Source organism: Salarias fasciatus, chromosome 14 (assembly GCF_902148845.1).
Source record: "Salarias fasciatus chromosome 14, fSalaFa1.1, whole genome shotgun sequence".
NCBI classification, from domain to species: Eukaryota; Metazoa; Chordata; class Actinopteri; order Blenniiformes; family Blenniidae; genus Salarias; species Salarias fasciatus.
The window spans coordinates 185,360-201,009 of NC_043758.1; the positions used below are offsets into that span (position 1 = coordinate 185,360).

At 46.7% G+C, this 15,650-nt stretch overlaps 1 protein-coding gene across 1 annotated transcript in view; it reads left to right on the forward strand.

The window, feature by feature from the left end:
• The window catches only part of LOC115400636 (alpha-(1,3)-fucosyltransferase 6-like), a 32,002-nt gene extending 18,109 nt beyond the window's left edge, over positions 1-13,893 (forward strand). The window contains exon 3 of the mRNA XM_030108642.1: positions 12,950-13,893. Within this exon, the coding sequence (XP_029964502.1) occupies positions 12,950-13,893 (944 nt within the window). The remainder of the gene's footprint in view (positions 1-12,949) is intronic.
• Positions 13,894-15,650: the final 1,757 nt, after the last annotated feature.

Sequence of the window (15,650 nt, forward strand, 5' to 3'; positions counted from 1 at the left end):
ATACTGTCAGTGTGTTTTTCTTCAACAGATTATTTGTGCTTTCATGGTCGCTGTCACGACCTTCACCAGCAGATTTACAGGACAGTCAGATAGTAGAGAGTAGAAACATCTGCTCCAGTTCTTAACCTTCCCATTTGTGTTTTAATTTCTTTCTAAAGTGGCCATAGCTCTCTTTTTCCCTGGAAAATATTCCAGCTGGTGTGTGTATTAAGGGTGTGTGTGGCTGGTGTATTGTGCTGTATGGTGTTCCAGAGTGAGGGTCAGGATTAGTGAGGAGTCCAGTATTTTTCCAGTTCATGTTCAATTCTACAGCAGGGAGTTATTTTGGGTTGGACACAGTCAGCTACTTCTCCCCCTTGTAGGACCTCGGCACCCCAGGGCATCATGGGATGGTTTAGGGGCTGGTATGGGCTGGTTGTTGTGGAGGTTCCTGAGATTGATACCCCCCTTGTGTCAGTGGGGGGGTCAGGGGTCAGTTTTGTCACGGCCTGTATTATAGGAAAAGTTGTCCATAAGTAAAGTTTGGTTTGATCTTTTCACTCCATTAATGCAGTGGATCTTTGTGGCCTGGGTCTATTTTGGTTTTCACTGCAGTTTGAGTTTGGCAACAGATTTATCTGATCGGTAAATAAAGACTTTTTCTACGGTTTTGGAAAGAGACAGACCTAAATTATTGACCTGGTGTCTGTTTCTAGATTTGCATATTGCGATGACTTTTGCAGTTTTTCATTTATTTATTTTATTTATTTATTTATTTTTCAATTATACTTAGATTATTTCTATTTTCAAATTTTCTGAAATGACTTCTATGTGACCACCAACTCTGTGAGGTCTGGTTAGAAATTTTGTTTTTATGTTACCTGTTGTTAATTATAGAAATATTTCATCTTTGGCTTTTAAATAATCATTGCCTGGTCTACTCTTTGACTTTAAAAAAGTGGTAAGGCATTTTTCATGAAAATTAGCAAAAAGAAAAGTTTTCTTAATTTTGACTTTAAAAAGTGGTAGGGCCATTTTTCATGAAAACTAGCAAGAAAACAAGTTTACTTAATTTTGACTTTAAAAAATTTGTAAGGCCATCTTCACGAAAATTGTCCAAAACAGTTTTCTTAATTTTAACTTTAAAAAAGTGGTAAGGCTATATACTGTATTTTCCGGACTATATATCGCACCTAAATAGAAGCTGCACCCACTACAATTGAAAAAAAATACATATTTTGTCACATATATGCCACACTGGACTACAAGCCGCTGGATTACAGGCTGAGAAATAAGATATATAGAAAGATTTTGCACCATAAGAGTTTATTCATAACGTAACAGAACTGATTGTTTTTGAAAAGTGCCTATAATGCCGGGAACGCACTGGACGCGGAAGCGTAGCGGAGGCGCCGCGCGCGCGAACGTCTCCGCGCCGGCGCTTGGCTGTTCGCACTGGAGGCGTATCTGCTGCCTGCCTCTCCGCCTGGTCACACATCGGCTGCACTCGGCTGATCCGTCTGCTCTCGGTTTTCACGTTTGTTCCCTCTGTCTCGCTCTGCCAGGATGGATGTGTGTGTTTTGGTGACCTGTGGAGAGACTTTTTCTCCTCTTGTCCTCTTTTTTTCTGCATCACGTGAATGTCTGTCGCTGTGTGTGTGTGTGTGTGTGTGTGTGTGTGTGTGTGTGTTTGATTGGGTGCGTACGTGCGTATGTCTGTTTGTGTGTCCATCTCTCTTGTGATTAGACCCAAGTGACAAATTATAGACGGACGAGCAACACCGTCCGTAACTAATCGTCATTTAATTTATTTTATTTTTGAAAATTGACCGGATTCTCTTGCCTTTTCTGTTTCCGACTTCCTGTCTGGTCCGATCTGTTTGATCCAGCTTGACATATGGCGCTCACGGCTCGCATGAAAAATAGAACGAAGCCGCGGCGCCCCCCTGCGCGTTGTGTGCATCCGGTCAGATAGGTTAAATAAAAACTATACACACACACACACACACACACACACACACACACATACAGCATCGACTAGCTGTGGAAAAATACAACATATTTTGGCTGCATTTGGAGAAGAGATCGCTTTAAAAAGACAAAAAATTGGTTCGATTCAAATTCGTGATACAACGCATCAAGGGGATTTAGTCACAATAATAGCGCATTGGTTTCAGAAAAGTAACTTACTTTGGTCCGCACGACGGTCTTCTGTTCGACCCGGCACATCTCGAGGTCCTGCACCCAGCCATCCATAAACAGGGTTGGGGAGTAACGGATTACATGTAACGGCATTACGTAATCAGGATACAAAAAAATTGTAACTGTAATCCGTTACAGTACACGCAAAAAATATGTAATCTCGTTACAGGTACTTCTGATAAAAACACAGATTACTGAGCGGGATTACTTTTGAAAATCAGACGGAACAACAGACCAGCAACAACAGACATACGCGCCGTATACAGAAATTGTGACACTTTACGGCACTTTACAGCACTTTACGGCACAAACTACCACACCGTAGATCTATAAACAATAGACACCGTAGATATATAAATGATGGACGCCGCATCGACCGCTGTCTTGGAGCAACCTCCCGCTCTTACTGATATGTTTAACCGTGAATGAAACAACCCGCGTTGCCATGAATTTTACCACCTGCTGCTGGAGTCATGGCTGCTCCAGAGAGAAATCCTTCCTTTGCTGGAAATGTAGACATTTTGTATTTAAGTCAGATGAGGACCAGAACTTCTCTGTAGAAAGTAAATTCTGCCTCCAGCTGTGAAAATGCTCTCAACATCCAGGGACTCATCAAACCTGAAGACACATCTACAGGTATGAAACACACCTGAACTCACAGTGAAGCTAAAGTGTTGTTAGCCTGCTAACCTGTCAGTAACCTGCTAACCTGTCAGGAACCTGCTAACCAGCCTCACCAGGCTGAACTCAGAAGAATCTGATGGAGGCGATAATATCTTCAGCCTGGATGGAGGATTTATTGGAGACTGCATGTTTCCTTCTGTCACTGAGGAATGAATCAACTCTGAACTCTTGAAAAAATACTGTACAAGGCCGACCTGAACACAAAAACCGGCTCCTCACTCCTGTAGTGACTACAGCAGTACAGCTACAAAGCAGATTTTGAGTATAATATAAATGTGTGTTAACACTGTCATTGTGGCTCCTGGTGCTGCTGCTGGACTGTAGAGCTACTAGAGGAACACAGTCTGAACTGACGGTTCTGATCCTGAGTCAGAAAGAAAGTCAGATTCTCAGTAGGTTTAGAGGATGTCATCTTGTTGGTATTAAATGGGGCTGAACACAGAACACTCAGAGCATTTAGTGTTTACTGTGTAGAGTTGTCAATACACTGTGAGGATGACACATTGTTTTTGTCTTTATTTTTTATGTTTGGTGGTGAAGTAATCTAAAAGTAACTAAAAGTAATCTGGTACATTACTTTTTAATTTAAGTAATTAGAGTAAGTTACTGGTTACATTTTTTGACAAGTAACTTGTAACTGTACCGGGTTACAATTTAAAAGTAACCCTCCCAACCCTGTCCATAAACTGCACCTGGGCTTGCTGCAGCGATCTGAAATTGCTGAACACCTCATGCGTGTACGCACTCACACCTAAAATCATGTAATTATAGATGTGTGCGTGCTGAAAGTTCGGCAACACGCGGACATCCTTCGTCCAGTGTGCATGCTCTTACGAGTCCACTCCATTAAAACTTTTTACTTTGTCCTCATACCTTTTATTTTCTTCACCTTTTCGTCAAGTTTCTCTCTGTACGGCCCCACAGTGCTCTCTCTCGATTTATACATGTTTTTTCTATCGTCCGAAAGTCCTTCTGCTTTTTAAAATCACTGGATGTAGTAGGCTGCACGGTCATCAGCTCGCCGGAGATGGAGTTTGATTCGATTGTTAACATTTACATTTAACATTTACATTTGGTGGGGGACAGGGCGGGGTGGATGGGGGGGTAGATAGGGGGGTGGTGGGCTGTGGGGGTTAGGGGGTCGGGGAAGGTGCGTGTACGTGTATGTGTATATGTGTGTGGGTGTGTATGTGTGAGTATGTATGTATGTTTTTGTATGTGTGGGTATTTATGTAGGTGTATGTGAGTGTGTGGGTGTGTATCTGGATATGTATGTGTATGTGTGTGACTATGTATGTGTAAGTGTGTATGTGTGTGTGGGTATGTATCTGTGAGCGTGTATGTATGTGTGTGTGTGGGTGTGTATCTGTAAGTATGTATGTATGTCTGTACGTGTGGGTGTATATGTGTGGGCGATTGGAGCTATGTATGAGAGAGTGCGGTGTCCTGTGGGGGGGTGGCCCCGGTGGGCCTGGGGGCGGTGGGCCCTGGGTCTGGGTCCTTCTGCTGCCCCCTGTCTGTCCTCACCTTCACTCCTCCTGATGCATGATGGGTGTGTGCTTCTTGGGTCGGTGGTTCTCTGGCCATGGTCGCTGTCCGCCCTGGTCCTGGGGGGGGGTGGCGCTCCTGGCCCTGTCCTTCATCGGGGGGCTCCTGGGTGACGGGGGTGCTGTGGCATCCCCGGACCCCTCTCTCCCCCCGCTCTCATGCACACACACGTAGGGCTTTGGGAGGCGGGCTTATCAAGTTGGGTGTGGTGGAGGGGGCCATCTAACCCCTAAATTCCACATCCTCCGGTCCGCTCCGTCTGCGCTCAGCTCAGCTCCGGTCCGACCGCCGCAGCAAATACGTTGCTATTTTAATGACTGTAGCTGATTTCATAGCCTCCGTTCTGCTCCGGTCCGCTCCGCTCCGCTACGCTCCGCTCCGCTCCGTCAGTCCAAAATAGAGCCGAGGTCTATTTTTCTCTCCGGTCCGGTCCGTCAGGTCTCCGTACGCATAAATTTCCACAGTTCAGATGCACCAAACAGGAAAGAGAACTCCAACAACCTCCGGTTTTATACAAAATAAAATCATTTTGTCTTTATTAAAAACTTTAAACTGTTAAAAGACTTTTTTTTTTTCCGTCACATTAATTGTCGGATATATCACGAATAGACATACCATACTGATTAAAATATACACTTTAAAAAGCGGGCAAACAAAAATTAAAGCACACTATCAAATTTTATTTGACAAACTTCTGTTTTGCCTGTAATCAAGCTATAGTCGAACGTTTCTGAATGTTTACACAGCTGCATATACGGCCCATTTGCAGGCTATTGTCCATAAATTTCGTGTTTTCTACAAAATACATAGCCTATTCAGGACCGTGTATGCATTTTATTCTGAAAGGCCCGAATGTCAACATCCTGTTGCACGAAATTCAGCGTGTTGAAGCACAACAACCAGCATGAAGAGACGCTGATTTTGGAAGTGGAGAATCATAAAATTTTATATGACCCCATCATCCTTTCTACAGGATGTACAGAGAAAGATGCCAGTGTGGCCCAGACTGCTCAGCTTTTGGAGGTCGATGTGAAATAGCGCATGCGCTGCTCTGCTTCTCCGGCCGGGCGGAATAGAGACGCAGCGGAGCAAAGCGCACGCTGTGGGTTTTGAACAGACGGAGCGGTCCGGAGCGCAGCGGTCCGGAGCTGAGCGGAGCAGAGACGCACGCAGTGGAATTAAGCAGTAAGTGGCCTCAATCACTGCACCCTTCAGTGGCTCGCTTGTAGTGGCTCAGTCTTAATTGCACTTAGTCATCTAACACGACCAAATACATACAAACACACACGTCGGGGGGTCTTGGCGCGCCGTGTCGGGGGTGGGGCTGTTCAGGTGGATGAGACTGCTCGTTTGGCCTCACTCGCGGCACGGTGTGGTTACTACCCCTCAATTTTAATCGCAAACAACATATACTCCATCTACACTCACGAGACGGGGGGGGGGGGGGCAATGGGGTCTTCTGCGCCCCCGTTTCCGGATTCCTTCTGGTGGGGGGTGGGGCGGGGGGGGCTGTTGTTTTCCCCACAGGCCTGGGGTTTGGAGCATCTGTGGTTTGGGGGGCTGCTGGCTCTGGGGGGTGCATATCTGTCTGCGGCGGTGGGGTGGGGGGGTGGGGGCAGCAGTTGTGGGTGGCGGGGGGTCCTGGATGTGGGGTTCGGTGTTCCCTTGCCTTCCGGGGGTGTCTCCCACAGGATGTGACAGTTGGATGACACGGGAATGTAAGTGTGTTTGGGTTAGGGTTGACTGTGTGTGTGTGTGTGTGTGTGTGTGTGTGTGTGTGTGTGTGTGTGTGTGTGTGTGTGTGCGCGCGCGCGCACGTGCTTGTTAGCGTGTGCGTGAGAGTGTGTGAGTGTGTTGGAATGTGAGTGTGTGTGCATTTGGTTTAGGGATGAGTGGTTGTGTGTGTGCGTGTGTGCATGTGTGTGTGTCAGTATGAGTGAGTGGGTATGAGTGTTGGGTTGGGGCGGGGGGGAGTGAGGCGGGAGAGGACAGGGGGTGGGAGGGGTGGGCCGGGTGGTGGACGGGGGGGTGGGTTCCGGGTGGGGTGGGGTGGGGGGTGGGGGTGGGGTGGGGGGGTGATGCCCTGGATCTCGGGGTGCGTGGCCGGAGCGCTGGGGGGTGTACTGGCCTGGGGTGGGTAGCCCCCCGTGTGGGCTGGTTCTCCCGGGTGGGTCATGGCCCTCCGCCTATGTGGGGGGTTGGCTCCTGGGCTCTTGGGCCTCGGGCTCTCGGCCCTGCCCGCCCCGGGCGTCCGGCGCCCGGGGTGGGCCGGCTCCTGCCGGTCGTGGCTCCGCGGGGCCCGGGCCCCGGGGCTGCCGGGGTCCCCGGCCGGGGCTTTCCTCTGCCCCGTTTCTGGACCGGAGCGTGGGCGTCTGCCTGGAGGGGCGGCTTGGATCCGGGCTCTGTGATGACCGCCGGCTGTCTGGGCTCTGAGGGCCTCTCTGGCCTGCTTCTGGCCTTCTCAGAGGTCATATATGCATGATCACTATCACCATCACTATCACCATCATATTTACATGATCACACTGATCTTTAATCATTCTTCACATACTGGGTTACCTTGTCTTCTTGTGGTGGTTAGACTAATGGTGATCTGTAGCAGACCTCTCTTGATGCACGCCCCGAGTTTACTACTAGTTACTACTAGCTATATTCAAAAAAAAAAAAAGGGTTTGTGGTGTCCTTGCATTTCCTTCCTCCCCTTCACCTGCTTTTATTTTTGTGGCCTGGTCTGTTCACTAATATGGTTTTGGAAAAAAAAAAAAAAAAAAAAAAAAAATGTATGTATGGTTCTGTAATTTCCTGTGTTGGTTGTCGGCTCTGTTTTGGTGTTGTCTAGACTGGGGGTTTGGGATTGTTCTTGGTCGCGTGTGGTGCGACAACACAGTTTTGTATTGTGACTTTGTACATAGGTTGTGCCCCCCCCCCCCCCCCCCCCCCCCCCCCGTTCTCCCTCTCTTTATCTTTCTCTCTTTCTGTCCCTGCTCTCTGAGCGTTTCCGTCCCGGTCCTGTCCGGCAGCCATGCCGGATGCCAGCTTTAAATAAAGGCAGCAGCAGGAGGAGATTCATTCTCCTCCTGCTGCTAACATTAAAATCTGTTCGGATAGTAAAAGGCTACAATCATACAATATTGCACGCCCCAGCTGCCGAACAGGACAAGGGAAAAAAAAAAAAAAACATTCTCCGCATCACCCCCCCGTGTGCAGAGAGCGTCCCACTCCCGTTTCCTTTTTTTCCGCTCGTCAGACAAAGGTTTTTTTCTGTCGTTTTGGTTCTGCCATCCGTGAGCACCTCAGGGTGGCGTTGCTAACGCTAGCGAGGATTTCATGTTTGTTTTACGCGCTTTCATAATTGTACTTCTATATGAGTACCGTAAAGCAGGTTTGTTCTCGCAGGATTTATTTGGGTCGGATCCTCTGAAAGTTGCAAGTACTGTTTTCATCATACAGACCCAGGGTACAGTGTAGGGACCGGTGAATCACCATGACAAGTCTTTGTTTACCCCTACTGGGATTCTGAAAAACATTTATTGAGGGAAAAAATTGGCATAGTTCTGCTTTAACTCATTAATTATGCCAACCTAAAGATGTTTAGGATGACAAGGGGTGGGAGTCAATAAGTTATCTTCATCCCACTCCTTTTCGAGGTACAGTCAGCAAATTTGAATACCAAATTTGAATACAACGCATGTTTAGTTCCTAACTGTAAATATTCTTGTTGGGGTTTTTTTGTTTGTTTATTTGTTTTTTTAAAGGCGTAATACAGGATTTTCTATTTGCTTTGACTTCCGGGTGGCTCATCTAAATAATTGGTGGATCTGTTTGTCAATCATTCTGACGAGCTGGTTTCATAAGGCGGTTCTACGTGCTCGCTCCCAATCAGCTTCTCCCTTTTGCGCATGCGCATTCAGAGTGTTTATGTAGCCGGTGAGCTTCTGAGCTAGTACTTACCGATGGCGAGTCTGACATAATGAAACTGTTTCGGAAAACATGCTTTATGTATGAGTGAGGCCGATCGCAGAAACTGTAAACAGAGCTGTGCACGCGAGGAGAAGAGGAGATCGCGCTCGCACGCTTCCGCGTTTCCTGGGAGAAGCAGGAGAGCTGGGTGATGGTCTGGCACATGCACGTTGTTCAAAAAGTGAGGAACAGACGTTTGGCTTTTCGAGAAAATCCTGTATTACACCGGTGAGTCGGTGCATCAGAAAACCTGGAGTGGATTACAGTGCTCTGCGCCCAATAAACAAACCGGACTTCAAGAAACACATCACTCTTGAACTGCTACACGTGTAGTCATTATCTAACAAAGCCGGACTCATCCACGACCACATCATTGAAAAAGGGACAGGTTTAATGTGTCTCACTGAGACATGGCAACAACCTGGGGTCTACTCCGTGCTAAATGAGGCTTGCCCCCCTGGGTATTCATTCATATTTGGATAAGGCCCGAACAACTGGCCGTGGTGGGGGCCTTGCTGTATTATACCGCAGCAATATTGACCTATCCCCTATTCCTGTCCCTGTTTTCAGCTCTTTTGAAAGCCTGGTTATTAACTGTAAACACCCATTTTCTGCCACAGTGGCCCTCATCTGCCGCCCTCCTAAATCACACCCATCCTTCATCTCAGACACACACAATTTTCTCATTTTACTCTGCACCTCATATAAAAATATTCTGGTCATTGGAGATTTTAACATACACATGGACTCACTCACATGCCGACAAGCTTCAGAAGTCAAACAAGTACTGGACTGCCTCAACCTACAACAACTCACTGATCAACTTACACACAATAAGGGCCACATTCTGGACTTGGTAATCACGGACTCAATTCCATTAACTGATCTCCATATCTACGACATTGGTATTTCTGACCATCAGGCAATAACAATCAAGATTCCTATCTCCTCTCACTTCACCAAGCACAATGAGAAATAGCTTTCCGGAATATCAAGAACATTGACTACACCTCATTAAGGGTAGGGTACACCTCCTTCCCTCAGCTTATGATGCTGACTAAATCTATGATCAACTGAGCTACACCGTTAGTTTCAGTTTGGTGCCTGTGACTGGTGAAGGCCACGTTGCACCATTTCCCAGGATTTTTGGTGGCGACTACAGTTAACAGCGTGATCATCACTGGTCTGTAGCCTCTATGGTGAAGGTCATGTCAGGTTTACGCCCTTCCTCTGACTTATGGGCACTGGTCGTGTCCACTGAGCGACATTGTTGGTGTCAGCTTGGGCCATGGGCGGTGAATGCGACATTCGTGCCTCCTGCTCCCGGCGCGTGGTGCCTCTAGCTGCAATACAGGTTAAAGATGGTGCTGCCATTTGGTTGTTCGCTCTCTTGGACAAAGCTTCAGCTAAATTTTACTGGCCCTGTGGCCTTGTGTCTGCTACATAGACAGTGTCCGTGCCCTTTTCCTCAGCTTATCACACATTAGAAGTTGCATATTGGGTGCAATGGAAGGTTCTCGCCATTACGCTGCCGGCGGCACCCTCCTCCACAATGAGAATGGTCGGGTCTCCATGGTGTTGGAACCGCGGTCCCCATTGGCTGCTCAGAGCTTGCTGAGTGAGGCAAGAGATGACTCAATGCAGGCTGTCATGTGTCCAGCTGAGAGCGACTGCAGCTGCAGGTGCTGCAACCTTCTCAGTCTGCTGCTGTACAAACTGTACATCTGTTTAAAGATGTTAGAATTTTGAGGTTTCCGTCAAACTCTGTAGGAGAGTTTTTACAAACAGCTGTTGGGTCACAGTTGTATATTTCACATACAAAGTCATCCATTTACTGATCACAATGTCAACGACTCGTGTGTGCTAACCAGGGTTGGGGAGTAACGGATTACATGTAACAGCGTTATGTAATCACGATAGAAAAAAATTGTAACTGTAATCTGTTACAGTACACGCAAAAAGAATGTAATCTTGTTACAGGTACTTCTGATAAAACACGGATTACTGAGCGGGATTACTTTTGAAAATCAGACGCAATATACCAGCAACAACAGACATATGCGCCGTATCCAGACATCGTGACACTTTACATCACTTTACAGCACAAACCGCCACATTGTAGATCTATAAACAATAGACACCGTAGATACATAAATAATAGACGCTGCATTGACCGCTGTCTTGGAGCAGCCTCCCGCTCTACTGATATGTTTAACCGTGAAGGAAACAACCCGCGTTGTCATGAATTTTACCCCCTGCTGCTGGAGTCATGGCTGCTTACAGTGTAAATTCTGCCTCCCAGCCGTGAAAATGCTCTCAACATCCAGGAACTCATCAAACCTGAAGACACATCTACAGGTATGAAACACACCTGAACTCACAGTAAAGCTAAAGTGTTATTAGCCTGCTAACCTGTCAGTAACCTGCTGCTGAGAACCACAGCCTCACCAGACTGAACTCAGAAGAATCTGATGGAGGCAATAATATCTTCAGCCTGGATGGAGGATTTATTGGAGACTGCATGTTTCCTTCTGTCACTGAGGAATGAATGAACTCTGAACTCTGGAACAAACACTGTTCATGGCCGACCTGAAGACACCCTGCTCCTCACCGCAGCAGTACAGCTACACAGCAGACTGAGGATAGAGTATAAATGTGTGTTAACACTGTCAGTACAGCTCCTGGTGCTGCTGGACTGGAGAACTACTAGAGGAACACAGTCTGGACTGATGGTTCTGATCCTGAGTCAGAAAGAAACAAAGTCAGATTCTCAGTAGGTTTAGAGGTCAAAGGTCATGTTGTTGGTATTAATTGGGGCTGAACACAGGGTTCAGCAGAGTTCAGAACACTCAGAGCTTTTAGTGTTTACTGTGTAGAGTTGTTGTCAATACACTGTGAGGATGACACATTGTATTTGTGTTTATCTTTTATGTTTGCTGGTGAAGTAATCTAAAAGTAATTAAAAGTAATCTGGTATGTTACTTTTTAATTGAGGTAATTAGAGTAAGTTACTGATTGCATTTTTTGACAAGTAACTTGTAATTGTACCGGATTACAATTTAAAAGTAACCCTCCCAACCCTGGTGCTAACCATAAACATATATGGTTGTTGAGTAATGTGTGAAGTGACAGCTGTAAGCTAAGAATCCTAATTCACCAAGCAAAATCAAATGTAGAAAACACGAGTGTTTTTCCACTTGAACGTTCTCAGTTCAGCTCCACTCAGTTGTCAGGGTTTTCCATCAGGGTCCAGTACCTGCCAGCAGGTACTTTTTCAGCTCTCACTTGGTTGAGGTTTAAGTTGAGCTGAGGAGTCGAGGTCATTGGAGGACGAGTGACAGCGACTCATTGACAAAAACACACCTGTCTTGTGAGTGGGTGTGTTGAAGTTAACTTTGAAGAAATATAGATCCTCAGTTCATACAAATCTCAACCATATGATTTATGGATCCAATAAAAGACAGGCCAACAGGTGTGTTTGATTGTCAAACTTAATTTGCGCACTCACAACAATGCCTTCAAAGTCTTTTGTGATACTTTCATTAAATGTATTGATCAAGTTCCTCCTAGAAGCTGCATTTCACCTGGCTGATGCAGGGAGGAGCAGTTCATTGTGTGAAGGGGAGCACAGTTGTGTATTTTATTGTAAATATTTATGTTCCAGGAATTGATTTATGGGGAAGATCATCTGTGGTGTGCAATAGAAGTTATATTGTCATTTCTTTTTACCTGTCACTGAGGATTTTGTAGAAATATTTTTGTCAATATTAATAAGATGATCACACACCCCTCCTAGAATTTTGGTTTGATCCAGCCCAGGGATTGGTTCATTAGGTCTGGGCTGGACTTATGGAGGAGATGGTTAAGGAGGAGGGAGGAAGCCCCTGTGAGGCTGACAGTCTGGAGAAGCCTCTGTCAACAGCCTGTTGTGAGGGTGTGCAACTTTGAAACCTGCAAATAAACAGAAGAATTTGCAAAGAACCTGTGAACGTCCACCTCATTTCTCCACCAAACTTCTTCCGTGACCACTCGGCCCCTCACAAGACCATTCAGATGCAGATTTTTAAAAGCAAATATTCAAACATTGCAATTGCTATTTTTTAATGAATTGCTTCACATTCAGGAATAAATAATTCAAATTCACTTTGAACTGGAACAGGATTTTTTTCTCCATAAAGTTTATGACCTTTTATCACTGTGTATGAGTCTGCTGTTGGGTGTGCCACTGATTCATGACAACAGCACTGGAATTCTTTCAGGCACACAGCCAGGTGAGACTGGTTTCACCACACAGTCATTTAAGTCTTCAGTACTCTGAAACCAAATTGCACTTGACGTGAGGTTGTGAGAAAACCGACATTAAAAACTCGAGCTTGCTTGGTAGCGGCTGGCTGCTCTGTGATCGCAGGCCACAGGGCAAACATGCATTCAGATTTGTCCTTCATCAAGAACTCTGCTCTTAAAGGGATGTACTCTTTGGTCGGTTTGGCCGCAGTCAATTTTCTTTTGCTTCCAGGAATCTGCCTCCTCGACCTGTCGGATGCGTCTAATGCTGAACCATCTGTCCCCGTTTCAGAGCACGACGACACACAAATACTGCTCCTGGTCTGGCATTACAGAGCAAGTAAACCTCGTGATTGCTGGAGAAGCTTTCAGATCAGTGGGTGTACAGTCACAGGAGACAGGAGCATGTACAACAAGGCTGATGCTGTGATCATGCGGCACCGGGATGTAAAGCTTGATAAAGAAGCTCCGTTGCCTCCAGAGCCACGGCCACTGGCGCAAAAGTGGATATGGTTCGACACGGAGCCTCCCACAATTGTTCTGAGACTGTGGGAATATGAAGGTATTTACAACCTCACACTGAGCTACAGAGAGGACTCTGATACCTTTGTGCCTTATGGTTATGTAATCCCAAATGTGTTATTGGATAAAGTTCCTCCAGCCCGTTTTGCATATCCGCTCAGCTCCTCCTCGGATCCTCGTCCTGGCTTTGTGGCCTGGGTGGTCAGCCACTGGACAAAGAGTATGGAGCGTGTGCTCTTCTATAACCATCTTAAGGAGTACATCAAAATCGATATTTTTGGGCGTGCAGGGACCACCAGCTTACCACCAGGCGGGGACAGTGTGGTTCAAATGATCAGACAGTACCGGTTCTACCTGGCCTTCGAGAACTCTCAGCACACCGACTACATCACAGAGAAGCTGTGGAACGCGGTGAACGGCGGCGCCATCCCGGTGGTCCTGGGTCCGTCCAGGAAGAACTACGAGCGCTTCCTGCCCCCCGAGGCCTTCATCCATGTTGACGACTTCCCCACAGTGCGGGAGCTGGCCCAGTACCTGCTGAAGGTGAAGGACAGTCCATCTCTGATCCAGATGCACCTCAGCTGGAGGAGAGACTACAGCCTGTACATGACGTCCATGTGGGGTGAATTCTACTGCACAGCCTGCAAGGCGGTGAGGATGAGGAAAGGCAAGATTGATGTGGTCAAAAACCTTACAGCATGGTTTTATCCATGATATCTCATGAAAAACTATGGAGTATTAGTATTCCTGTGTAATGCGATGTGCTTTTGATAATATTTTGTTTGATGGGTGAAATTACTGAACTAATAAACACAAATATTTTCACTCCATTTGTCACGGTGCGGGAGACGGAGGCTCAGGTGCGGAAGGTAACCAGACGCAGGTACAGAGCTAAATAGGTTTACTGCACAGATGGGTAATCAAACAAGTCCGAGTTCTGAGTCCGAGGCTGAGTCCAAGTCCGAGGGCCACACAGCTCCGGAGTTGAGCCTGATGAAAGTCGATGGAGGTGAGCTGCGCAGACATGGAGCTGTACGGCGGGGGGAGCTGGAGCTGAGAGCGCCGACAAGGTGGAGTTGTTCCAAGAGGAGGTTCTCCGGAGACGTGGCGGTGTGAGGCAGCTAGCAGGGGACGAGAAGGTGAGCGAGGTGAGAACGGAGGTGGTCTGGACTGAAACGGGAAGGAAAACAAGGTGAGACCAGAGCTAAACATGAAGAACCATGAGCTGAAGTGACTGAGAGAGTTCTACGGTCTAGCATTGGAGAGTGGACAACAGCCAGCTTATATATAGAGAGGAAAAGGTGGAACAGATCAGGCCACTCTCCGAACAGGTGATACCAGCCAGCTGATTACACTGTTCCAGCGCCTCACACACCACAGCACGCCCACCTGCAACAGAGGGGTAAAAATACAGCCATCCTGCTGCTCTCCAGTGGGCACGACACCATTTTTTGTGCAAAATTTCTAAAAATACTGCTCTACTTTAGATTCCACAGCTGTGTGTAGTATTTTGTACTTTTGCATGATCATAAATAATTGATGATTGTTTGAAATTTTAATTCATTCGTTGTAATTTATCCTCTTGATACTTTGATCATGCACAGCTTTACTTGTGTGTGTGTGTGTGTGTGTGTGTGTGTGTGTGTGTGTGTGTGTGTGTGTGTGTGTGTGTGTGTGTGTGTTTGAGATGTGCTGCGGGCACATCGTGTTTTTTTTACGTACAGTTTCTCTGTTGTTTTTTTTTTCCATTCAGGCATTTTTGTGAATATTTATCCTGTTTTGTGTTTTGTTACTTTTTCTTTTTGAAGTAATTGTCTTTTTTCTTTTTTGGGTTTTGATTGGAGCGAGTTGCGTGCTATAAATAGCAGCGTGGAGGTGGCGCTCCCGGTCGGTCTCTCTCGGTCTGCCTCTCTCACCTCGTTACACCTGCCACTCCAGGTGCGCTCGCCGGCGCGCCTTGGACTCCGGCTCCGACAGGCAAGCATGTTGCTGGCCAGGGCATGCTAGCCAGCTAGCCGGCTTCGTGCTTTCTTTTTTTGTTTTTTCCCTTTGTGATCGCTGTCGTTTTCTGTCCAGGTGTGACCAGCCGTCCCGTTTTCGCCTTTCTTTTGATCGGGTTTAGTTGGGTTTTTGTGTCTTTAGTTTGGACGAGGGATCAGCTTCGACGGCTGCATCGCAGCTGGGCTGTGACCTCGTCTTTTTCTTAAGTTTGGCTGGTGCATCTGGGCCTTCTTTCGTTTGATACTTCGTTTCCTTTTTTTTCTTTTGATACAGTTTTTGGGCACGGGTGATGAGGGTTCGCTTGCCTCCAGAGCTTCGTCAATTTACAGTCTGAAGACGCCGACTCTGGAGAAAAGTGTTGAACAAATGATTGAACCCTCATCCTGTGTTTGTCCTGTGTCCTTGAATAATATGTGTGACTCTCCGGGTCATAATAGTGTGTGTGTGTGTGTGTGTGTGTAATGAGTGGG